This window comes from Cucurbita pepo, chromosome 7, assembly GCF_057944985.1.
Source record: "Cucurbita pepo subsp. pepo isolate OVF chromosome 7, ASM5794498v1, whole genome shotgun sequence".
NCBI lineage: Eukaryota > Viridiplantae > Streptophyta > Magnoliopsida > Cucurbitales > Cucurbitaceae > Cucurbita > Cucurbita pepo.
The window spans coordinates 2,782,459-2,808,524 of record NC_141804.1 but is presented as its reverse complement, the minus strand read 5'-3'; the positions used below and the strand labels follow the sequence as shown (position 1 = coordinate 2,808,524).

Below are 26,066 nucleotides of genomic sequence, written 5' to 3'. Positions count from 1 at the left end.
ATTCACAATATTAACCATTAAAATATCTTTAAATTAATTATAAATTTATTTAAAATATTAATAAATTCCGATATGACATTAATTATAATTACACTTAAAATTATATTAGAATCTAATTTGATAATTTTTTTTTTTGTTGGAATAATAATTTTATATTCATTTTTCACATATTTTTTAATCCATATTTATTTATTTATTCAAATATTTTATTAAATTATTGCATTTTTTAAGACATTATTAGAAATTTATTAAATAATTTAATTTGAAAAATCGTCAGTTTCTAAACCCTAATTTTCGCGAGATAATTAAAAGGTCCACTGGAAAAGCAAACGTGCTCGTCGGAAAAATGCGCCAAGTTCTCCTTCGAAAGTACCGGGAAACTCAGACGAGAAAACTGGACTGATCGCCGTCAAGGTCGCCGTCGACGTCCTCCGCACAATCATCCGATGGCTATGAGGGCCTTTCGCCTTCTACTTCCTCTTAGGCAAGTAACTGTATCGCCTTTGCCGCTGGTAGCGTTCTTCTCTTCGTTTTCGTCAGTAAGCACTAAATCGACGAACTGCGTCGCCACTGATGCCAGTGACGGAGGTTTGGTGCACAGAAATCGTCTAAAATTTAAGTGGAACTCGGCTAAGTTCGTTGGTACGGTGGAACAGCCGCTTAAAGTGCATACCAGGAATGGCGACACAGTTTATGCTTGGACATTCCTTCGAGCTAAAGTCTCCCCTGATTCTAACAGCAGTTCTAGGTAAATTCTTGCATGTTTTGTTTTATAAAAAAATTGGATTCAGTCCCGTTCGTAACTGCTGTATGAACATCACGTTCTTGTTTTCTTATTTTTGTGTTATTTGTTCTTGTTCTTGTTTTGTTTAAATCGACATTCAAGCACAGTGAATATAGCAGACCTTTCTTTTGTATTTTCTCTGTTTATACATTCTTTTCTGCTCATAACCTATTAGACCTCGTTCGTGCTGTTTCATGTTGTTACCTATGAATCCAGTTTCGGCTATCATTCTGGTTTCAGAGGTTTGAATAATGTTGTAAAAAATTGTTCTTCAGTATGTGCCTAATTCCCCTGTATTGGTTCATGGTTTTATACATGCATGTGTGCAGGATTTTGCTGAAACTGTGGGAAGAAATGGCTGAATCATACATTGAACGTCTTAAACCGAATGACTTCATTTATGTTGCTGGTACTTTGGAGTCTTATAAGAAGGCTGATAAGTGCGGGAAGTCTTTTTTATCTTATGAGGTTGGATGTTCAATTTTTCACATGAAGATATTGTTCTTTTTAACGTTTTCATTGTCAAAATTTTCAGTACTCTGTTATGTTGTGATCCTAGCCAGTTAGGGTTTCTGTTTTCCTTTTAAACCTATGAGGATCTTCCGACCATTCAAGAATTTCTAAATCATGCAGGATATTAAGTTATTTAGGAAAGTGGCAGCAAATTTGCTGTAAATTTTGTTACTTCAATCTGGAATTTGAAAGATGTGTTTGTATTTGCAAGATCAGTTTGGATTGAAGCACCACATCGTTTTCATTCTTTCAATTGAGATGCTGTCCTCCATCTCTGTTCTTTATTACGAGAACACGCTATCCATTTCATTTTTTCGTGCTCCCGGGCTACCACAACTTATAAATTCCTTCAACAAGCTAACTTTCTGTGGAGTCCAGGAGATCCTTCCCCTCACTTTTGTATATCCATTCTCTCTGAAGTCTTTTTTGGTTCCAAAAGGAATATAATGTATCAGTTCCCTGTTATTAAGGTTTTTCTATGACACTTCTTTTAATTTCGAATGCATATTCAACATGGTCATACCTGAAGATTACTAATTTTATATCTATTTTTTTTCTCCTTGTTTTCCCTGCAGTTAACTGTGTCAGAGTTGAATCACATTCGACAAAATGCTCGAGGCTCAAAAAGTCAAGATTCTGTGGGCATGATACATGAAGAGGGTATGTTTTGAACCTTTTGCATTTTCAGTTGATGGAATCTTTTTGTTACATATAGAAATAAATAAGATACTTCTGTTTAACTGTTGAAAAATGAATTGGTTTCTGCTGAAACTCATTTCAGTTTTGTGGATTGAAATGAAGTTCAGTTTGTTGCATGAACCGGGTCTTGTCAATTTAACTGACGTGATGTCGAGGGTGCATTCCTCCTATGGCATCTGAAAGATAAAATGAGGAATATTTTTCTTGTTTGCCTATGCACGTATTTGTGTGGATGGCAGTTTACTGTGTGTTTCTTTCCTAAGAATTTATGCAATTTCTAACATTGAAGGACGGAGTCTCAATGGTGGATTGTAGGTTTGGGGAAAAGTCTCTTTGACAAAGAACTTGAGGAGTGGAATCATTTTTTCCTCAAAACTTTTGCCCGTACTAGGTTAGGCTTTGAGAGAACAAATGGTTTGGAACTCTAGGAGAAGTGAGGCCTTTTCTTTTTGTTCTTCCTTTCTTGCAAGTCGTACACTTTCAAGCTCAACTCCAAGTGTTCCAAATTGTGTTCCTGTAAAGTCCTATATCGGTTGGAGAGGATAACGAAACATTCCTTATAAGGGTGTGAAAACTTCTCCCTAATAGACGTGTTTTAAAACCTTGAGGGGGAAGTCCAGAAGGGAAGCTCAAAGAGGATAATATTTGCTAGCGGTGGGCTTGAGCTGTTACAGTTCTGCAGTTAATTAAGCTCATTTGGGCAACAAGTTTAGGGAAAAGAGTGTTCTATATACATTTGGTTCTTGATAGATAGAATGCAGAGAACTCCCTTCTTATTTCTCCTTGTGATTATGCTACTTAAGGTGGAACTATCGAAATCACTTATGAAAATCTTTGATCTATTCTTTTTGTCCAAAAGATCCTCCTAGCATATTGTCCTTCCACTATCTGTTCTTAGGGTTGCACCTAGGCTCTCCATGCTCGCTCGGGCTCACATAGGCTCTAAGCACTTAAATACACTTATCATTGATCTTTTTTTTCCATCGTTATCTTGTTTTTCTCCTTACACTTTGTCAATTAATGAAAATTTATCTATTATTTTTAAAATGGAAAATTTATGCCCAAGAAAAATCTCATAGTTGGCAATCAACTTTGCTTATAAAATCTATTTTTACAAGCATATATTATGTATTTCACTTAATCAAGCTTTATGTTTGCATCACCTTAAGCTTAAAACTCTATAGAGAACGCCTTATACGTAAGTGTGAAGCATTTTACTCTAGATTTCCGCACTGCAAGACCCTTTCTACTGCATTTAAATATCATTTCAGATGTCTCCAAATTTTCTCATAATGAAGGGAATAGTTGAACAAGAAAATAAATATTTACATTAAGAGAGATACAATAAAAATAATAGATAAAAAGATTCAGTAAAAGGGTTGTCTAGAGGGATAGATAATTTTCCTGTGAGATTGGGGTATGTGATTTGTGCAAGATAAGCCAATCAGCTATGGCTCTGAAGTAATTATCAATATTCTTCTGAAACAATTGTTTAATGCTTTATTAATCTTCGTTTGAATGTAAATCCAACTCTTTATGTCACCTTTTTTCTTTTTAGGTACTACAGGGTATGCTTGTAAGGATAAATGCAGGGAACGCCTGCATTTGTGGCAAGTATTCTTCAGCAGTCCACATGAATGGTGGGATAACAGAAACCAAAAGCCAAATCCGAATCATCCGGACTTTAAACACAAGAGTACTGGCGAGGTCCTGTGGCTGCGGGCAACGGACCCTCCATGGATCAGAAAACAGCTCGAATTACTCGACACCAAGATGGTAAAAAAAGATGAAGATGATCATTTTGGTTCTGATTCTAGCATGTCCAAGTGGTTATGTAGCTGAAGAAGCCTTCTTGCAGCCGAGGTATCGTGTGCTTTCCTCATTGCTTCTTCTGCTTGAACAATATTTAAATGAGCCCAAAATCTGTTTCCTAGATAGATTGTCACAGTCCAAATAGGAACATTGAAGGAGGAAAGTCGAAACATTAGTTTGTATATATGTAATGTTCGTAGAGTAAGGTCGACAAAGCGATTAAGGCGAGTAAGGTCGACAAAGCGATTAAGGCTCAAACGAAGCAAATGGATCATCTGTAGATTGAAGTTACATGTAAGAGGTATTTATTGGCTTTTCATCTTCCCTCTACTTTCAGCTACTTCGCATGGAAACTTTTTGTGCTATAACTGTCTATATTAGAAATTGGGATGTGCTAAGTTCTCTTTTATCTTAAAATGTAAGTCAATTCTAATCTTCCGTCCCGTCCAACTATACTTTTGTAGAAGCAACAACTTTTGAATCAAAGAAATTAACACTTCTTTGTACAAAATTTAGATCATCTAAGAGATACGGCTAGAACTAGATTACCTCTTAAGATCAAAGATCTAGAAGTAAGATTCGGAGCTTTAGATGAGATACGGCTAGAACTAGATTACCTCTTAAGATCAAAGATCTAGAAGTAAGATTCGGAGCTTTGTTCTAAATTGGGTTATTCTGTAGTTGAACTTGATCAAGGTGTGATTGAATGATTCAAATGCATTTTACCACCAGTGTTCTTGAAATGTTAGAAATTGCAAAAATGATAATCAAATTTTAGGGTGAAAGTCTCAATTTCATGAAGATAATCAATTCGGTCGTTGTGGCCGGAGTCTATTATTGATTTTTGACCACATTCTCCATAGTGCCCTCTTATCTCTTCCTTCTTTGAACTCGGGTTATGGAAGAAGGAACCGAGAAGAAAGTATCAGCAACAATAGGTTTTATTACGGGACAATTCATGATGTTCATGATGTTCATATCGATCTATTATGCAATTTTGCATCTAGCATTGGGTAAGATTTCACGTCAAACTTAATTGAATTTGGGACTATGAGACTCTGCTTCCTGAATTATTCCTGAATGTTACATGTTTCTACATCAACAAACACCAAGAAAAGAAGAAACAAATTATTCAACAAACACCAAGAAAAGAAGAAACAAATTATTCAGTGCTTCATTTCGATATTGATTGTGAAATTACGTTGTTGTGTCACTTAAAATATTTTTTCGTAACTCATTTTCCCTTTTGAGTTCAATATATGAACTGAAAGATTAAAATCTCGAAGTTAACTAGTTGAGTTATTCTTAAATTTTTATCGATCTACTAAAGCTATTAAAGCTGAAGAGTTTGCCAGTTTGTTACGATTATGTCCACCACATCTCTTCCCAAATGGTCAACTTTATTCGAGCTAAATAAATAATAGCATGGAGAGTGGATCATGTATCCTTAATTATTAATTAGAATATGCCTAAAACTCTGTCACATGTTCCTAAATATAAGTACATTAACTTATAATATTAATAATAATTATTATTATTATCATAATTGCAACAGCTTGGGATGAGCTTCTGATTGATTATTGAAAGTAATTGCAAATTATTGGCTAATTTATATACTTAAAATATAAAGTCAACTCTTTGCAACAAACTAATTAATAAAGCTCCTGAATTATTGGAGAGGGAGTACGGCCACACTCATTTATTTAATAATTTAAAGAAAAATATATATATAATTAATGGAAAGGAGGATTTTTTTTTTTTTTTTTTTTAATTAATTGCAATGTGGGTTCTTGGGATTTTAATGTAACCTATAAGAAATAAAATTTATTGGAAAAAAAAATCTCTCTTATAGACGTTGACTAAAGTCAATGTGGTTTACTTTCTTAGTTAAAAGTGATTTTAATAGCATAATATTTCCATTTATCGTTCTTATAGCTCGCACACGAACGTTGGTTGATGTTCGATATGCTCGAAATATAAATAAAATGATATTCCGATATTTTAACTTAAATGGGCATTGAAGTTAAGTTGTGTAAAATTAGGGGTTGCACTCAGCAGAAATGTCTATTTAACTTAGGACTGATTTCTCGAGGGGACCTGCCTCAAATTGGGTAGAGAAGAACGTTAGATTTCTAATGGCCCAAGTTCACCGCTAGCAGATATTGTCCACTCAAGACTTTTCTTCTAGGCTCCCTTCAAGCTTTTAAAACGCGTCTCTTAGGGAGAGATTTCTACATCTTTATAAGTAATGTTTCGTTTACCTCTCAAACCGATGTGGGATCTCACAATCCACCCCCTTCGTGACCAGGGTCCTCGCTGGCACGCCGTCCAGTGTCTAGTACAAACAAACCGCTAACAAATATTGTATTCTTTGGACTTTCTCTCAGGATTTTAAAATGCTTCTGTTAGGGAGAGAGCGGAAACAGTTTTCTCTCCATGAACTAAATAATCACCGACCAATTCCAGCTTCCTTGGCTCTGATGATTAAGTCAACGAAAAAAGTCAAAACATTTACATTAAAAAAAAAAAAAAAAAAAAAAAAAGTGGAGCTCCCCCACTCTCAGAGGACCAAGGCTGGCATGGCTTGCTAGCTTTTTCAGCCATGACAGCGCCATTCCATGTTATTTAATGCAAAAAAAAAAAAACAACACCCATATAACTCCATAAAAACCCTGTGGATTCCAACCAACCAATCCAATACGATCAAACAAACAAATGGTAATTGTTCTTCGTCGTGTTCTTCGTGTTCTTCGTGTTCTTGTTCTTGTCTCTTGACTTATGCTTTGGCTATCTCAACGCAGGGTATCTGCGGATTAGGTGCTAAAAATGGGGACAAAAAGGGACCCAAACGAGGAGGAAACAGAGCTGCTGGTTTTATTTATGGTACTGTGTGCTTATATGCTTTGGTTTTAGAGTATGGATTTGAGTAATTGGTTTATTTGATTGATTGATTTGGGGATTACAGTGACTGAAGGACTGGAAAATATGGCGTTTGTGGCGTTGGCCTTGAGCTTGATGACATATTTCAATGGGTATATGAACTTCAGCTTGACAAAATCGGCTACCACTTTGACCAACTTCATGGGAACTACGTTCCTTCTCACGCTCGTCGGTGGCTTTGTCTCCGACACGTATCTCTCCCGATTCAAAACCTGCGTCGTCTTCGCTTGCTTTGAGTTGTTGGTTAGTGCCTCATTCTAGTATCGAGCCCACTGTTAGTCGATATTGATGTGTATTGTCCTTTTTTGGGCTTTTTCTTTTGTGTTTTCTCTCAATTTTTTAAAATTCGTGTGCTACAGAGAGGTTTCGACATCCTTATATATATGGTGTTTTGTTCTTCTTCCCAACCGACGTGGGATCTCACATTTCACTCCCCTTCATGGTCCAGTGTTCTCACTGTCACTCGTTCCCTTCTTCAATCGATGTGAGACCCCCTAATCCACCCCTTCGGGACTTAGTGTCTTTGTTGGCACACCGCCTCGTGTCTACCCTCCTTCGGGCTTAGCCTCCTCGTTAGTACATAGCTCGGTGTCTGGCTCTATACCATTAGTAATGACCCAAACCCACGCAGATATTATCCTCTTTGGACTTTTCATTTTAGAGTTATGTTTTTAAAATGGGTCTGGTAGGGAGAGGTTTCCACGTTCTTATAAAAATGTTTCATTTTCCTTCACAACCGAGGTAGATGTGTGATCTCACAATTTTTTTGGTTGCGGTTACTTCTCATTTATTTGGTTCATGACTCTTTGTCTAGTTGATTATGTCACATTTATTTGGTTCATAATCCTTTTGGTTCATCTCCCATTTTGATACATGAATCATCTTAATTCAACATTAATGCGTTTATACCGGTACAAAGAGTTATCTAGGATGGTTGAAGAGCTTGAGTTTTTGAATTTTAGTGTCATTTTTGTATTTGTTGAGTAACATTCCAGAAGAAATTTTGTTGAGAGACTTTGTGTAATATACACTTTCATTATTGATATCTGTTTCTACCGGTACAAACAGGAGATTTGAAGCACTAAATCTTTGTGTCTCTTTGTTTAATTTTTCAAGGGATATTGTCTACTAACGGCACAAGCGCATTTCCGGGAGCTAAGGCCAGAGCCGTGCAAAGGGGCGGCAGCGGGGAGTGAGTGCAAGGCGGCGAACGGCGGGCAGGAGGCGATTCTGTACGTGGGAATTTACCTGATAGCGCTGGGAGCGAGTGGGGTAAAAGTGGCGCTGCCGGCGCTGGGAGCGGACCAGTTCGAGGAGGGAGATCCGGCGGAGGCGGGGAAACTGTCGAGCTTTTTCAACTGGTTCTTGTTCAGCCTGACCACAGGGTCGACCGTGGGGTTGACATTGATAGTGTGGATAAACACGGAGGTGGGTTGGGACTGGGCGTTTGTGGTGTGCACCATCGCCGTTCTCGCCGCCATTCTTGTCGTGTGCGCCGGCAAGTCCTTCTTTCGCAATAACGTGCCTAAAGGAAGCCCCATACTTAGAATTCTACAGGTATCTCTTTTTTTTTATTTATTAATTTTTAATTTTTAATTTTTAATTTGAGTACGTGGAAAATAAAATAAAATATTTAGACTTATAAATATTTTAATTGCTAAGTTATTTCGACCATTAATATATAGTTTTAAAGAAAAAATAATCCATTTTAGCTTCTATATAATGAGTGTTCATATGACCTGATAACTCGATCAACTTGAACTACTTAATTTAAACCATAAAGGTTGGGTTGAGTTACATTTTTTTCGATTGGGTTGAATTCAGTTGAGTTGGGTCGGACATTAGTTGACCCCAACCCGAAAATAGAGTTACTATCCAACCCTATCCTATTTTAAAAAATAATAAGAATCTTTAAAATTTGTAACGAAGGTTAGTGATGCAAAGTTATTTTTTTCTTTAAAATAACCCAACAAACCAACTCCGAACCTAAAGAGTTGGGTTGGGTTATGAACTTAGTCATGTTGTTTTTATGACCCAACCCATGTCTATCCCTACTCTGAACTTGTATTATCGTATACCCTAAACTTTTATTTTCATCATGTTTCAATGAATCATAAACTAAAAACTAAATGTATCAAATTGTTCATATTTTTCTAAGTTAATTTTCAATTTTATCATATGGGTCTCCTTAAATATTATTAAAATGTGAAGTCCCACATTGGGTGGGGAGGAGAACAAACCACCATTTATAAGGGTGTAGAAACCTTCCCTTAGCATACGCGTTTTAAAGCCTTGAGGGCAAGCTCGAAAGGGAAAGCCCAAAGAGGACAATATTTGCTGGCGGTGGATCTGGGTCGTTACAAATAGTATCAGAGCCAGACACCGAACGATATGCCAGCCTTTTCGTTGTTCCCCGAAGAGGGGTAGACACGAGGCGAGGCGATGTGCCAGTAAGAACGCTGGGCTCCGAAGGGGGGTGGATTGTGAAGTCCCACATCGGTTGGAGAGGAGAACAAACCACCATTTATAAGGGTGTGGAAATCTTCCTCTAGCACACGCGTTTTAAAGTCTTGAGGGCAAGCTCAAAAGGTAAAGCCCAAAGAAGCCCAAGGAAGACAATATTTGCTAGCGGTGGATCTGGGTCGTTACATAAAATCATTCCAAACACGTTCTTAGTCTTATTTTATCATCATTATTCATCGTGTAATGAATGTTCGTTGAATTTTCTTCTTCCGATGCATAGGTCATTGTAGCTTCAATCCATAACAGGAAACTTCCACTTCCAGATAATGCTGATGAACTCCATGAGATTCGTGACAAAGAAGCAGATATCCCAATTGAAATCCTTGAGAAAACCGATCAATTCAGGTGTCATATCTTCTAATCTTTGTCTAAAAACAGCTAATGGTTTGGAATTCAACATAATAACGAAGGAAAATGGTGAAATTCTATAGATTCTTAGAACGAGCAGCAATTATAAGGAATGATACAAGAACACCATGGAGACTCTGCACAGTGACACAGGTTGAAGAGACAAAGATCCTAATTCGAATGCTCCCGATCATAGTCAGCACTATTTTCATGGCTACCTGCATGGCTCAACTCCAGACATTCTCCATTCAACAAAGCCTAACTATGGACTCCAATTTTCTAGGATTCAAAATTCCCGGCCCCTCCGTCCCGGTTATCCCCTTGCTCTTCATGTTCTTCTTCATCCCATTTTACGAGCGTGTTTTTGTTCCTCTGGCCCGTAAAATCACTGGAATTCCCACGGGAATTCGCCATCTCCAAAGGATTGGTTTCGGACTGATACTCACTGCAGCATCCATGGCCATTGCTGGGTTCGTGGAAACTCGACGCAAGAACGTCGCGATTCAACACAACATGGTGGACAGTGAGGAGCCTCTACCAATGAGTGTGTTTTGGTTGTCATTTCAGTTCTGTGTATTTGGAATGGCTGATATATTCACTATGGTAGGACTGCTGGAATTCTTTTACGCCGAGAGCTCGGCGGGGATGAAGTCGTTGAGCACAGCCATTGCTTGGTGCTCGATCGCTTTCGGTTACTTCACGAGTACGGTGGTGGTGGAGGTGGTGAACAAGGCGAGCGGAGGGTGGTTGGAGAGCAACAACCTCAACAGAGACAATTTGAACTACTTCTACTGGTTACTGTCAGTGTTGAGTGTGGTGAATTTTGGGTTTTATTTGGTTTGTGCTTCTTGGTATAGGTATAAGAATGTGGAGGTCCTACAGAAACAAGGTGAGGAAGGGTTAGACATGGTGCAAGAGCCCTAAGAATCATGTCAACCAATATATTTCTCTTAAAAATGCTTCGAAATGATAACGAAAACTACTAATTCTGCTATAATCGACAACATTCGACCCGTCGTATCGTCTAACAAAACAGAAAATACCAATTATCTGAAATCTCTGAATTCAAATCCACAGATACAATCTTGTCTAGAATTACAGGATCCAATCTTCTCTATGACTAAAGCTGAGCAAGTTACAGCACAAAACACACAGAAAATAGACACACCATGAAGTTTGTTCATTGCTAAGATAGATACATTTGCCACTCCATGTCCTTTCATCTCAGCCATATATGTCTACAATGACCAAAACGACAGAGCGAGGCTGCAAGCTGAAGGTGAACGATGCTCGTCCCAGGCCTGTTCGACATTTTCTGGAACACCCGAACCCTTTGAAGATTCGAAAACTTTGGTTCCACAATACCAATTTAGGGGCCTAGAGATCAATTCCCCTCTAACTCTTTTTATTCCATTTCTTTTCTTTTTTCCATTTTTTTTTTTTTTCTCTTCAATCCCATTTTGGATTAAGAATAGCATAGGATATAACCACCACAAGGGATAGGAGTTACTTCCATTAATACACACCATGTGGACATGAAGTCCAATCCAAGTTTTATGTGCAAAGATGTTGCAGGAATCGGGACCGAAATAGGCCAGTTTGATCCGTGTTAAGGGTATGACAAGGTAAGGTAATACCGGGACGGTGTCAGGACATCCCCAGATTAATGTTCTTTGCATGTGGTTCATCTACCATACTGGATCCTTTGGGGGGAGGCCAGTACTTGAATAATGATCTTCCTACGATATTTTCAACCGGGAGCGGACCCCTGGAGAATAAAAAGAAACAGGTATAACATAATATCAGAAACAATGGTGGCTATCATTGCTAGTATTCGATCTTCACCCGGTTTTCATCTACTCACGAAAGCATTACGACAATTGTAAAGCACGACGTGCCTATGTGGCCTGACAGTTCTACCTTGGGTTTCAAATTATAAAGCAACATAACTAAGATGGTGAACTTACCAGTTGTGAGAATCACAACTATTGTTACGGTTGTCTCCCATTACATACACATAACCTTCAGGCACAAGCTGCAGAAGAAAACGAGCAAACTGTTTATTTCTCCCATTGATCAGAATTCGAAAGAGGGAGGGAGGGTTGACATGGAAAGACAATTACCATTGGATCCATCTCATAAGCAATTGGCTCTAAGATGAAGTCCTCATCTTCAACAACACCGTTTACCACCAATTTCCCATTCCGAACCTACCATACGACATTGCATCGAATAATTAATGTCAAAGTCATAATGTTAAATACAATAGGACTAAAGGTCACCATCTAAATCACCAAATCGGCCGATGGGATACTAATAAATGTCGAGTGTTAGCAACTACCAAAGATTCGAAAATCCTATCTTTTACTAATGATTAGTGTCGAGAACTATCTAATATCGTAACTATATTCGGTTCCCCATTCATCTCCAGCATTGAAGATATCTGACTTACAACCATTAATTATGATCATAAAGTATGAAAGTTACAACTCTTGGAATACCTCATGGAATGTTAAGGGTTTTTATTTTGAGGTCATATAACCCATGTATGTTATCTTTGTAAAGAGACTTGGAGAATGCACTAAAAAGAGCATTTTTGCTTTCTTTAGCCAAAGGCTAAGTTTCTTTGCAATTCAACCGTAGTTTAGATTGCATGTTTAGAATCATTCAAGCTTGACATGATCGATCTTGCTTGTGGGGTATTCGAATCTCAATCAAGTGTTCTTGACTTGAGATATTTGATCAACAAGATACTTCGAATTTTACTTTTCCTTGGAGTGATTCCTTATCATTAGGGCTAAGTGTTCTTACCTTTTTTTCCTTTAGCCAAAGGCTAAGTTTCTTTGCAATTCTACGTTGTTTAGGTTGCATGTTTATAATCATTCAAGCTTGACATAATCGATCTTGCTGGTGGAGTGATTCAAATCTCAAACAAGTGTTCTTGCTTTGAGATATTTGATCAACAAGGTAATCTGAATCTTACTTCCCTTGCAGTGATTCCTTATTATTTGGTATCAGAGTTTTCTCTTAGGTTGATTCTTTACCACATAGTCTTTGATGTTACTCGAAATTCAAGCGAACAAGTTATTTACTCATTTGCTAACCAATACGAATCAGAGAACAAAGCAAAGAACTGAACTATCTTTTCGAAAAACAAACATATCACAAAATTATTGCATACTAAAGAAACGATGTTACAAGTTTGAAGAACACTTACTTCCACCACGTCCCCAGACGTAGCCACAACTCTCTTAATAAACACCTCACTCGAACTAACTCCAAATTCCTAAATGGGGTGCAAAAAATATGCAAGAACATATCAGCATTCAACAGTTCTAAATAGAAAATTTCCTTAAAAGAATCTCATTAATCAAAGGAATCAATACCTGCAAGATCTTAGGAGGTTTGAAGATCACTATATCTGAAACTTCAGGTTTCCTGAAAAAGTATGAAACCTAATACCAGGAGGAAAAGAAACAGATATCAGTGAAGAACTGTGAAAACAGTCAACAAATATGAAGATATCAACAATTCAATTCAGAGATATCAATTATATGAACTAAGGGTCACCTTTTCTGCTAAAACACGATCCCCTGCTTCCAGGGTAGGATACATGGAAGAAGAAGGAATCGATTTCGGCTCAGCCAAGAACGATTTAAAGAGCACACTAACAGTCAAAGCCGTAAACAGAGCCTTTGCATCATCGGAATAGGTATTCAACAAGCGCGAAACCCAGCTGCTCTTCTCAAAATCACTCTCATAAAACTCATCACTCCCACTTTCATCATAATCACAACAAACTGTTCCTCCTTTATCGACATCATCGCTTACATGAGATCGTATATCGTAACCCGGAAGCCAATTCGAGCCTCGTAGAAAGGGTATAATCGAAGTGGCTTTAAATGAAGAAACCCCCAAAATCCCCGTGGAGATCGGAGAAGATTCAGAAGCAGACGCCATCGATTTCAGCATCGAAATCAAACCCAAAATCATTGGACTCTTAGGGTTTTCCCCAACCATTTCTCCCGGGAGAGCGCTGTACATAGAAGAACAACTCGGCTTAAACCGCCGGCTATCAGACCGATAATTGCGCGCGCTTCCAGCAGATTTGAGGTCCGGCTTATGGCTTGAGCCAAAAATACAAGATCGGACCCAACACTCCTGAAAAACGCGGCAGTTACCGGCCCGAAGGCCGGTGGAGGAAGCTAGGTTTTGGGCAACATAGCCAGAGTAGGAGAGGGTAACTCGAATAGCCATGATCGCAAATTTCAGTAGGTGGATTAGGATTTGAAGCAGGTTTGTTGCAGAGACAAGATAAGAATAATCGCAACAACCTAGTGATCGAGAAACGCCATTTCGTCTTTGGAAAGCAGAGAATCGGCGTCCGAAGCGGGAAATTGAAGCCGGAAACTACAGATCGGAGGGGATTGAAGCCAGTATTTGAAAATCAAAGAATCGATCGGCGATTGATGACCGGGATAGGGTTTTGGGGAAGTCAACGAGAGGAATCTGAGAAGAGGGGGAGCTCGGTTTCCACAAGAGAATCAGAGAGAGGAAACAGAGAGGAAAAACACGAAGAACCCAAGCAGGAAAAATGAATAAATTGATATATATGATGAAGAAACTAACACCGCAGCCGGAGGAAGACGACGAGAAGATAAACGGATTGCCCTTTTTGACTTTTTGACTTTTTGACTTTTTGACTAGACACGTTGGCCGTATTCGCCTGTGAAATTACGAAAAAGCCCTTTCAATCTTGAAAAATGGTATGAATAATAAAATAAAGGTTAAATTCTATCATTTTCCCTAAATTTTAATTTCATCTTATTGGATTATATATATATATATATATATATATATATATATATATATTGTTTTAGGTTAAAGTTGAATTTCAAGAAAATAAAAAATTTGGGTAAGTTCGAAAGTTTGACTTTTTTTTTGTCGGGTCAACCTAGTCAACTCAAAAAATAGGATAATTCTGCTCTAGTTTTAAGATTATTATGAAAATTAAAAATATTTAACATTTATAATATGATGCATTCTGACTCGTAAATGTTTAATATTTGAATTTTTAAAAAATTTGTAAATAAAAAAAATTAATTGAAAATATTTTTATCCTAATACACACATTAATGATTTATTTTTTTATTTTATTTTAATACACAATTCTAATGGCAAAATAATAATAAATAATAATAATAATAATAATAATAATAATAACTAATTTATCCTAATATTATTTATTATGATAAATTGGAGAACCACGTGGGTTGACCTTTGGTCCAGAAAATGAGTGACGGAAGCGCATACGTCAGCGATTTTAGCGCCGAACCTGTCTTTCTTGCCTATTTCCTTAGTATTTTAAATCATTATATAATTTTAAAAAACCTATAAAAACAATAAATAAATATTTTTAAATGCTTATTATTTAGGGAGAGAAAATCGCTAAAGTGGTTAAGTTGTATAAATTCAACACCATAATTATAATTATATAATTTCTTATTATTTATGTTTTGTTTAAATTTTTTTTTTTTTTCATTTTCATAAAATTTTGTACATTCAACTCGACAACCCGGACCAACCCAACCCGAATTATAAGAGTTGGATTAAGTTGAATTAACATTTCTAGTAGAATTGGGTTCATTTTTCGTGAATAAAACTTTCGGATTAACCTGAGCCAAATAAAAATGTATAAATTATATTAGGTTAACTAGAGTGGTAAGAATCCGCACAGGATAAACTAATCATTTTTATTATTAATTTAATTTCATAATCTATTCTTATATTTTTCTTGATTTTAACTCATTCTTACTAATTTGACTATTTTTTAAATTTTTTTATGAAGGTACTAATATTATTAAAACTTTAGAAAATTTATGAGTATTTATATTATCAGTATTCGGTCAAATTATATAAACTACATTTTATCCATATATTTACGAGTTATAATGTATCTGGTTCACAACGACAGCATATTCATCGATTACATAGATTAGGACACATCAACTAAAGTGGCTTTTGAACGATACATGTCGTGTTTGTGCAATTTCTACTATAATGGGAGAACCCAGAACGAGGATATGAATTTCGATCTCTAATAGAATCGTTTATCGCTATTGCGATGAATTGGTTTTAGATAGGTATCTACACCTGGAATATATGTAGGAGAATATGAAGCACAATGACACACTCGACTAATAATTTTCAATGGGGTTTCACCATTTATTTCTTCTTGAACTCTTCCCGAGGTCACCTACTAGAAAATAGAAAAGGTATATCCATCACTCGCATTCACCTAATCAAGAAAAACGTCATTCGACAATCATCCAACAACTAATCCCACCATAGCTATAGTGTTGAAGACAATCATTTACAATGTCAAAGAATTATGTGGACTCTCAATTTGATGTCTTATAAGATAAATTTTGATTTTTTTTTTCTTTAAACTTTTTTTTACGTTGTGCCTAGCATCCTCGTCGTTCCCTTCTCCAACCGATGTGCGATCTCATAATCCACCCTCTTCGGGCCCCAACGTCCTCGCTAACACATCGCCCCGTGTCCACCCCCTTTGGGGCTCAACATCCTCGCTGTCACACTGCTCAGTGTCTGGCTTTAATATTATTTGTAATAGCCCAAGCCCACTGCTAGTAGATATTGTTCTCTTTGTAATTCCCTTCAAGGTTCTTAAAATTGCGAGGCTGAGAGTGATAATGGATTAAAATGGACAATATCTACTAGCGGTCGTCTCAGGCTCTTACAAATGGTATTAGAGCCAGTCACCGAACGGTGTGCCAACGAGAACATTGTGCCCCTAAAATGGTGAATTGTGAGATCTCACATCGGTTGGAGAGGGGAACAATACATTCTTTATAAGGATGTGGAAACCTCTATCTAGAAACACGTTTTAAAAACTTTAAGGGAAAGCCCAAAGAGAACAAGCGAGTTTGGGCTATTACAACCAATGTTAAGGTACGAGAATTTGAACCTTCAATTTCGAGTAAAACAACATTGTTAACACTCATAAGAAAGTATAATTCCTATTACTATATATATATATATGTGATCCCACCTGGGTTAGGGAGGAGAACAAACCACCATTTATAAGGGTATGGAAACCTTCTTCTAGCAGACCAGTTTTAAAGCCTTGAGGGGAAGCTCGAAAGGAAAAGCCCAAAGAGAACAATATCTGCTAGCGGTGGATCTGGGCCAGTACAAATGGTATCCTCTGCGGTGTGCCAGTAAGGACACTGGGCCCCGAAGGGGGTGGATTGTGATGTCCCACATTGGTTGGGGAGGAGAACAAACTACCCTTACACCGGACGATGTGTCAGCCTTCTCGCTGCGATGTGCCAGTAAGGACACTGGGCCCCGAAGGGGGTGGATTGTGATGTCCCACATTAGTTGGAGAGAAGAACAAACTACCCTTTATAAGGGTATGGAAACCTTCTCTAAAACCCTCGAGTGAAAGTCCCCATGGAAACCTTGTCTAACAGACGCGTTTTAAACCCTTGAGTGGAAGTCCGAAAGAGAAAGCCGAGACAATATCTTATGGGGCCGTTACAAAATATATATATATATATATATATATATATAAATAAAGGCTATAATGTAGGATAAAACACCTAGGGATTGATTCAATGGGTGTGCATAAACAATCATCATAGATAATGAATGTTGGGTTAGTGGGGGAAGAAGAAGATCATAAGAACTCGACGGCAATGCACGAGGGCGCGCCCACACCACTAAGCTTGGGGCCGCTGCTCTCATTTGTCTAGCCAAACGCCATAGCAAGCAATCAATAGACATCAAAACCCTGCCGCTATTTCCGTTCCCCTTGCCCCCCAAAGCCCCCTTCCCAATCATTCTCAATAACACGTTCGGTCTCCCCCTGCCCCCTTTTCTCTCTCTCTCTCTCTCTCTCTCTCCTCGTTGAAGTCAAAGTCAAAGTCAAAGTCAAAGTCAAACAAGAAGGGGGAACCGCCTGTTCCATCGTAGTTCGGCTCGTCTTGTCAGTCAGTCAGTCAAATGGCGCAGTTTTCAGAGGATGGTTTGTTCTTTAATCCAAAATACAAAACCAAATGGGTTTCTTTCATTTGTTGTAATCGGCTCTGTTTTATTGGGATTCTCAGTTCTTTCAGCTCAAACCCACATGAAAAATGTTACATTTTTATATGAATCTAACCTGTAAGTTGAGATTTGGATCAATTAATTAATTCATATTTCGGATAATCCTAGGATCCCATGTTCTTGGAGCCATTACAGAGACCAGTAATAGTTTATAAAACTGTTCTAACGTATCAGAAACAGAGCATAACAGAGCATCATTGTAATGCTCTGTTTTTTCTTTCAGGTTCATATGGGTTTTGATAATGGAAGAGACCAAGAAAATAACACGATTTGTATAAACAGAGACAAAGGAACATTCATTTTTGTTCTTTTTTTTGGTTTTCTTTGTCGAATTTGTGTCGGAGAGATTCAGAAAACAACCCAGAAGGAAAGATTCAGAAAGCCATTAAAAAAAAATGAAGGAAAGCATTGAGAGGGTGTTTTTGTGTGTAGTATTATTAGATTACTTCAAGCTCTTGCCTTGCATGGAAATGGCAAGGTCCGGCCAATTCAGCAAATCGCCGTCGACAACTCCGCCGCCAGCGCCGTCGCCATTGGTGTCATTCATCTGCCACGTGTTGTATCCAGACGACGACGTTTCCGGAGCTCCGACGAGATCCCCAACTTCAGTGTAAGTACAAGCGGTATCCCATAATCCCCTGCCTAAGCCGAACCCCATTTCGTCAAAAGCTGCAGGGGCATGAGCCGACCCGGATCCAGACCCGTATCCACCAAGAGCCAAAAACCCGGATCCTTGGGAGCTCAAGAGAGAAGTAAAAGTGGCAGGACCGGACATGGTGTCGTTGAGATTCACGTTAATGTCGTTAGTGACGGCGGCGGCGGCGGGAGGAAGAAGAGAAACAGAGGAGGAAGAGGAGGAAGCAGAGGAGGGGGCGTTGTGATAACGTGAGCGTTTGGAGTTTTTGCGTGAGCCGCCGCCGACAGGAACGTCGCGGAGGGTGCCGCCGTGGGTCCAGTAGCGGCGGCAGGACTTGCAGAAGTGGCGGGGCTGAGAGAGGTTGTAGTTGTTGTAGTAGCAGAATTTGGTGTTGAGTGAGTCGCAGCGTGGGCAGGGGCGTGGGTCGGATTGGGGCGGGGGAGGGAAGGGCATGGCGTGTTGGGGGCGGTTGGTTCTGTTGGGATTGGCTGATTCCGACGGCATTGAAGAAGATCGAGGAGAAATGGGAGTGGGAATGAGTTAAAAGAAAGTGGAAAGATTGGGTTTTTATTTAGTTTGGGGGTGAAAGCTGTGGGGTAGTACGATGTTCCATATCTCACTTACCACCAAACCCACACTTTCAACCCTCAACCACCGGATCGGATAATTGAGAGAACGAAACGTTTCTTATAAGAGTATAGAAACTTCTTTTTAGTATACGCGTTTTAAAATTGTGAGGCTGATGGAGATATGTAACGGGTCAAAATTGACAATTTTATACTAACTGTGGGTTTGGATGGTTACAAATGATATCAGAGGCAGATACTGAGTGGTGTGCTAGCGAGAACGCTGGATCCCCGAGGGAGGTGAAATGTGAGATTCTACATCGGTTGGATAGGAGAATGAAGTACCACTTATAAGGGTGAAGAAATCTCTCTTTAACAGATGCGTTTTAAAACCGTGAGACTGATGGCGATATGTAATGGGTCAAAGCAAACAATATCTGTTAGCGGTGGATTTCGGCTATTACAAATGGTATCAGAGCCAGACATTGAGTGGTGTGACAGTGAGGATGCTGGACCCCCAAGGGGGGCATTCCTTGTAAGGGTGTGTTAGCGGTGAGCTTTGGCTGTTACATTTGGTATCAGAGCCAAACACTGGGGATGCTGGATCCGAGGGGGGCATTTCTTATAAGGGTGTAAAAACTTTTTCCCAGTGGACGCGTTTCAAAACTGAGGGATGTTGGCTCCGTGGGGACATTCCTTATAAGGGTGTGAAAACCTCTTCCTAGTAGACGTGTTTCAAAACTGGGGGATGTTGGCTCTGAGGGGGCATTTCTTAAAAGAGTGTAAAAACTTTTTTCTAGTTGACGCGTTTCAAAATTGGGGGACACTAGTTCCGAGGGGGGCATTCCTTATAAGCGTGTGAAAATCTCTTCTTAGTAGACGCGTTTCAAAACTAGGGGACGCTAACTCCGAGGGGAGCATTCCTTATAAGGATATGAAAACCTCTCCCTAGTACACGCGTTTTAAAATTGTAAGGCTATCAACAATACGTAACAAGCTAAAGCGAAAAATATCTGCAAACGGTGGGCTTGAATTATTACACACCGACCCTTTTATGTTTTTTTAGCTATCTTATCATTCAAATCACTTTCTCAAGTAGACGCATTTTAAAACGGTGAAACTGTCGACGATACATAACGGACCAAATCAGACAATATCAGCTATCAGTGGGCTTAGATTGTTACACACAGACTCTTTTATGCCTATTTTAGCTATCTTACCTTTCAAACGACTCTCGTTCAGCTATAGTTCCAGCTCATTTATGCACTCGTCCTTTACTCGGGTATCACGTAAACTATGCTTGAATTGACCCGAATCATATCAACGAGAATGGAGAGAGAGAGGGAAAGGAGTGGGAAGGGAATAATGAATGTTGGTGAATGTGGAAGAAAGCAATAATGAAGGGTTGGATGTGTGTGCCATTTCTTTTCTTGAGTTGTCGACCTTTGCATGCTCCCTACACTACACTACAAACCATTTCATTCCCCCCTCATCTTCAAACACATTATGGTTAACCGGGTTAATTTTAGTATCATTAGCTTAATTAATTACCTTGGTCAAGATTTAACCATGGTTAACTAATAACTGGTCAAAGCACTCGAAGACGTTAACAAGAAAGGGAACAGGGAGACAGAGAAACCGAAGGTCGACTGTTTTTTATGCCACATGAACTAAAAATGTGTTTCGGATGATGAAGGATCGTATCATTAGTTTTTGAAGCGAGTATTTTCTACTCTATAATTTATTTATTTTTTATCCCGGTCTATAATGATAAAAAGTATAGAACTTATATACTCGAGCGATTCTTACTAAGGGATCATTGATTGGAACAAAATGATGATACGGTTCTTAGTGGGTTGAAACTTTTGAATAAGAATTAGGTCACTATCGAAAATCAAATATGACACAGTTTTTTATATTCTTTTAAAAAAGTTATTAAATAAAGTTAATGTTGGTAGTAGATATTGTCCTGTTTGGTTTTCGGTATAAGGGTTTCCCTCAAAGTTTTAAAATGCTCGTGTAAGGGAGAAGTTTTCACTCTGGTATAAGAATACTTTGTTCCCATCTCCAATCGATATGGGATCTCGTAGAGCAAAATAAAGGGGACTATTGAAAAATGTAGGCTATTGGAGAAAAACGCGAGAGGTAGACGTTGAGGTATTGCCCTACAACGTCACGACTCTGACAATAACCAAACCAGAAGACACGTATATTGATAAGACAACCCTAATCCTCAGCCTAACCACCCAAGCTTTTGTTGAAGCAAGAACACTTGAAAGTAATTAACCCCTCCTTTTACAAAATTTGAATCAACAAAAAAAAATGAGGCTAGAATTAGATTATGTGTTACGATCGAAGATCTAGAAGCAATGTTTGGAAACTTTGTTCTAAATTGAGTCCCTCTACAATCGAACATGATCAAGACTTGATTGAATGGCTCGGATGCAATTCTACACAAGAATTGCAATTTAGAAATGACAGAATTGATGCTCGAATCTCGAAGGAAACGTCTCCATTTGAAATTTGAGATCTGAATTATATCCATCCACAAATCTGATTTTTACAGGGTATTTATAGTCTCCCGAGAATTACTTGAAACTTAGAGATGGCAGAATTGATGCTCGAATTTCGAAGGGATGAGATCTGAATTACATGGATGAGTTGATGCTCGAATTTCGAAGGGATGAGATCTGAATTACATGGATGAGTCTGATTTTTACAGGTATTTATAGTCTCCCAAGAAGTTTGTGGCCGGAATTTAATCCCAATCCCCTCCTATCTCCACAGAAAACGAAATCAAATTGACCATTTGACTCTGAGATAATTTATGATTATAACTTAAATACACAACTAAAGTAATTCTAAGATGAATTAGATTTAGAACTTATACACAGATTAGCCTTCTTATGTTCATCAAACTTGATAGAAAGAAGAGAATTAATTGCATCAAAAGTGAGAAAATTACTTCCAAAATGTGTTCTTACGGTATTTTCTTGGATAAGTAAACGAACGACACGTTCGTGCGGAAATTCTACTCCACTGTACTTGGAAGAAAAGCTCATCGATTTTCAAGAATGGCCTTGAAACGGGCATCTCCATTACCTTTTTCTCCGTCAGTGACTTGTCGCATTAGAACAATAACTTGGGCTTCGGCTCTACTTCTCTGCTTGTTGTCCAAGCATCCGATTGCGGCGGATCCATCTTCCTTCAAATCTGGAAATTCAACCGCGGCTCCGAAATCGGCAATCGGCGGCTGCATCCATCTTGTTCTGCCGCCAAATCCGCCGGTAAGTTAGGGCACTCACTTACTTTCTAGATCTAGATTCTTGTTCGTTGTGGGTATGTTTTGTTCTTGAATCATATTGATGAACTTGCTCTCTGAATGGATTTCAGGTTGCATTTCGATCTTCTAGTTGTTAATTTATTGTGTTTCTAGCTGTACTAATGGATAAAGTAAGCGATAGCTCCAACAAATGGGCAGAAGATATCTATTGGAGCCATTTTCAGTTCACCCACTTCTATCAAATTCTTGCCGGTGGTAGTGAACAGAAACTTGTAGGTTTTCTTTTTCTGCTCTCTCCTTTTGTATTTTCAAATTTTGTGTTCTGCATTTGATGTTTGATTATGATTAGATATTAGATTTTGGTTTTGATCCTCACAAACTTGTAGCAGAGACTCTGTTCATTAGATTTTGTTGTGTTTTTTTTATTTTATGCTGTTTGTTTCCTCATCCATAGAGTTAATGTTTGAAGAACTCAGCGTTTTTCCCAACTGTTCTGAGCTTATGGATTTTTTGTGATCGATGATTTAGGATTTAAACACTTACTCTAACAGCCCAAGTCCACTACTAACAAATATTGTCTGCTTTGACCCATTACGTTTGTAAGTCTCATGGTTTTAAAACGCGTCTGTTAAGGAGAGGTTTCTACACCCTTATGTTTCGTTTCCCTCTCCAACCGATGTGAGATCTCACAACCCACACCCCCCTTGGGAGCCTAGCGTCCTTGCTGGCACACCGCCTAGTGTCTGACTCTAGTACTATTTGTAACAGTGCAAGCCCACCACTAACAGATATTGTCTGCTTTGGCCCGTTACATTCGTCAGCCTCGTGGTTTTAAAACGTGTCTGCTAGGGAGAGGTTTCTACACTCTTATAATGAATGTTTTGTTCCCCTCTCCAATAAATGTGGGATCTCACACTTGCTCTAATAGAACTGGTTTCTTGCTATGATCATCTATTTGTTTGACCGGACAATTGCATTAAAATTTCACTTGCAAGCTTTTCTAGGATTTGGGAGTGAATTCCATTTGTTTCCTCATTGTTTAGACACGATGTAAACGATGTTGGAGACTATTTATTTGAGAATTATGTTCATACAAATTTCATGTTTAAGTATTTCTGTCGTGTTCTTATTCGGTAAGGCCCTTCAATGATGAGCTTAAATGATCTCTACAAATTGTAGCGAGCTTAAATGATCTCTACAAATTGTAGCTTTATAGCATTGTTGGATCATGTGTACCTTATGTTAGGAACCACAGCTCTCCGCAATGGTATGATATTGTCCACTTTGAGCATAAGCTCTAATGGCTTTTCTTTTGGTTTTCCCATCGGGCCTCATACTTAGAGATAATATTCCTTACTTATAAACCCATGATCAACCCCTTAATTAGTCATTGTGGGACTTTCTCTCCCAACAATCCTCAATAATTCTCCCCTCAAACAAAGTATACCATAGAGCCTCCTCTGGGGCCCATAGAGCCCTCGAGCAGCCTCCCTTTAATCGAGGCTCGACTCTTTTCTCTGGAGCCCTCGAACAAAGTACACCCTCTATTCAACATTTGAGTCACTTTTTGACCACACATTTCGAGGCTCACAATTCTTTGTTCGATACTTGAGGATTCTGTTGACATGGCTAAGTTAAGGGCATGACTTTGATACCATGCTAGGAACCACAACTCTCCACAATGGTATGATATTGTTCACTTTGAGCATAAGCTCCATGGCTTTGCTTTTGGTTTTCCCAAAAGGCCTCATACCAATAGAGATAGTGTTTCTTACTTATAAACCCACGATCTTTTTCTTAATTAGCTGATGTGGGACTCCTCTCCCAACAATCGTCAATACCTTACCGCCTACAGTTGCCCCATTCATACAGTTCATGTTTAAAGCACACACCATCTTCCTAAGGTGTTCTAAGCTTATGGGGTTTTAGACAATTGATGATTTACTATTTGGATACAAACGCTCACTCCATTAGAACTGATCTCTTTGCTATGATCATCTATTTCTTTGATCTGAAAATTGCATCATAGTTTCTCTTACAAACTTTTCTAGAATCTTGGCAACTCATTGATATATATTATCTGAGCTGCAGGTACTTCCAAACAAATTTGTAAACAATTTGAAAAAGAAACTTCCATCAACTGTGACTCTTAAAGGTCCTAGTGGTGCCACATGGGATGTGGGATTGTCTGCCACTGATGATAAATTGTATTTCAATCACGGCTGGCAAGAGTTTGTGAAGGCTCATTCTCTGGAGCAGAATGATCTTTTAGTTTTTAGGTACAACGGAGCGTCACAGTTTGACGTTTTAGTATTTGATTGGAAGAGCTTTTGTGAGAAGGAAGCATCGTATTTCGTAAAAATCTGCGAGCATACAAATAGCGACACTGGACACAAGGCTAAGAGGAAGTTTGGAGAACCCACTTTAGATAGTTTTGATGTTGATGCTAACAATGGTGCTGAATGTGCTTCCTCCGAAAATAATTTGCACGATGACAGTATGGAACGTATGATACAGGACGTCGTGTCCAAAGCTACAAATTTGAATGGTCAACCTGAGGTTTTTTCAGCTCAGCCTATACGAACAATACGTACTAGAAGAAGGAAAGAAACTCCAAAAAGTGCAGCAGTTATGACACCCACCCCTGCTCCGGTTCAGTTATCAGGTAGTTGGAGAAGAACTGCTTAAGTTTTTAATCCTTGATTCATGTCTCCCTGTTTTCTTGGTGATTCCTAGGTTGTTATCATCGAGCTCCGTTATAGAGATTCTAGTACGATACGTTTCCAATCTTGACTAGGAAAGCATTTTTGTAATGATTGTGTAGTCAAGACTCAATCTATTTAATGTTTATGGATCAATCTGGTATCTGACATTGAACTTTGCTAGATTCCGACGAGGAAGCTACTCCCGTTAAGAAAATCGGGTCATATGCCGAGCAATACCTATCCAATCGGAGGGCTATTACGGAAGAGGACAAGAACAATGCCCTGAAGTTGGCAGAAGCAGCATCAAGCAATGCTGGTTTCAAAGTTATCATGCGACCTTCACATGTATACAGGAGATTCTACCTGGTAAAACTTGTATTCTGTTGCTGATCTTTTAGTTTCTCCTTGAACTTTCTTTCAACGCCCAATCTATGTTTTCCATGAGATCTTCTGAAGTGAACTGTGAAATGAATGTGTGAATTCCTTAGTATTAGGAAAGTTAGGCAATCCCTTTGTTGACTGTATGTTAAGTTCGTCGATTTTTTTAGTTCTCATATGCATATCACACGGCACGTTGGTTGATGATGCAGTTTATCCCCACTCAATGGGTTACGAAAAATCTCTCCCTTTGCAACCAAGACGTAATACTGCGTCTCGGAAACAACGAATGGCCGGCCAAATTCAGCTTTACCGCAAGTCGTCAATGTGGTGGCCTTACAAGTGGATGGAAACATTTCGCTATAGATAACAATTTAGAAGAATTCGACGTCTGCGTCTTTGAGCCTGTCCCTAAAACAAGTGGTCCTGTGGTCCTGGAGGTCAAAATCTTCCGTGTTGTCGAAGATGTTATCCCTCTTACTCGTGTGTCGGTTAAGAGCAACAGGAAGCTAATCAAAGCCAACTAAAGCTTAATTTGTGGCAAGTTCCCAAATTATCTAGTACCTTATGCTAAGACCCATGATTTGATATCTGTATAATATTGTAGGTAATCACTCTGTTATAACATATGATGTTCTGTGGCAGTGACTTATCCCTGCGAACATATTGTCGATGATGCCACGCTAGTCCGAACTTTGTCATATACGAGTAGAATATCCTGTTTATAAGAGTTTCTAAGCTTCATTCA

General features: G+C 38.6%; 5 protein-coding genes across 6 annotated transcripts; 3 read left to right on the top strand and 2 right to left on the bottom strand.

Annotated features, from left to right (window-relative positions):
* Window positions 1-284: 284 nt before the first annotated feature.
* Window positions 285-4,217, top strand: LOC111798091 (protein OSB1, mitochondrial). Its single transcript, XM_023681054.2, has 4 exons — window positions 285-748; window positions 1,114-1,252; window positions 1,873-1,957; window positions 3,555-4,217. Exons 1-4 carry the CDS (start codon window positions 447-449, stop codon window positions 3,836-3,838), a joined length of 810 nt encoding a protein of 269 aa, XP_023536822.2. The 5' UTR covers window positions 285-446; the 3' UTR covers window positions 3,839-4,217.
* Window positions 4,218-6,467: 2,250 nt separating this feature from the next.
* Window positions 6,468-10,543, top strand: LOC111798775 (protein NRT1/ PTR FAMILY 4.5). Its single transcript, XM_087125562.1, has 5 exons — window positions 6,468-6,691; window positions 6,774-6,991; window positions 7,865-8,305; window positions 9,492-9,616; window positions 9,703-10,543. Exons 2-5 carry the CDS (start codon window positions 6,794-6,796, stop codon window positions 10,541-10,543), a joined length of 1,605 nt encoding a protein of 534 aa, XP_086981688.1. The 5' UTR covers window positions 6,468-6,691; window positions 6,774-6,793.
* Window positions 10,544-10,642: 99 nt separating this feature from the next.
* On the bottom strand, window positions 10,643-14,221 carry LOC111798500 (thylakoidal processing peptidase 1, chloroplastic). 2 transcript variants are annotated; one of them, XM_023681691.2, is made up of 6 exons: window positions 13,190-14,219; window positions 13,006-13,074; window positions 12,837-12,905; window positions 11,743-11,829; window positions 11,587-11,654; window positions 10,643-11,387 (listed from the first exon to the last, which is right to left on the bottom strand). In XM_023681691.2, the coding sequence occupies exons 1-6, from the start codon at window positions 13,874-13,876 to the stop codon at window positions 11,267-11,269; spliced, it is 1,101 nt and encodes a 366-aa protein (XP_023537459.2). In that variant the 5' UTR covers window positions 13,877-14,219; the 3' UTR covers window positions 10,643-11,266. The 2 variants fall into 2 exon arrangements, with proteins under 2 accessions (XP_023537459.2, XP_086981656.1); XM_087125530.1 differs by lacking the exon at window positions 12,837-12,905 and having other exon boundaries at window positions 13,190-14,221.
* Window positions 14,222-17,840: 3,619 nt separating this feature from the next.
* Window positions 17,841-19,030, bottom strand: LOC111798501 (Dof-type zinc finger DNA-binding family protein). The gene has a single exon (XM_023681692.2). The coding sequence runs from the start codon at window positions 18,888-18,890 to the stop codon at window positions 18,192-18,194; it is 699 nt and encodes a 232-aa protein (XP_023537460.2). The 5' UTR covers window positions 18,891-19,030; the 3' UTR covers window positions 17,841-18,191.
* Window positions 19,031-21,982: 2,952 nt separating this feature from the next.
* LOC111799210 (B3 domain-containing protein REM16) lies at window positions 21,983-26,066 on the top strand. Its single transcript, XM_023682657.2, has 5 exons — window positions 21,983-22,239; window positions 22,346-22,507; window positions 24,327-24,900; window positions 25,122-25,306; window positions 25,531-26,066. Exons 2-5 carry the CDS (start codon window positions 22,397-22,399, stop codon window positions 25,843-25,845), a joined length of 1,185 nt encoding a protein of 394 aa, XP_023538425.2. The 5' UTR covers window positions 21,983-22,239; window positions 22,346-22,396; the 3' UTR covers window positions 25,846-26,066.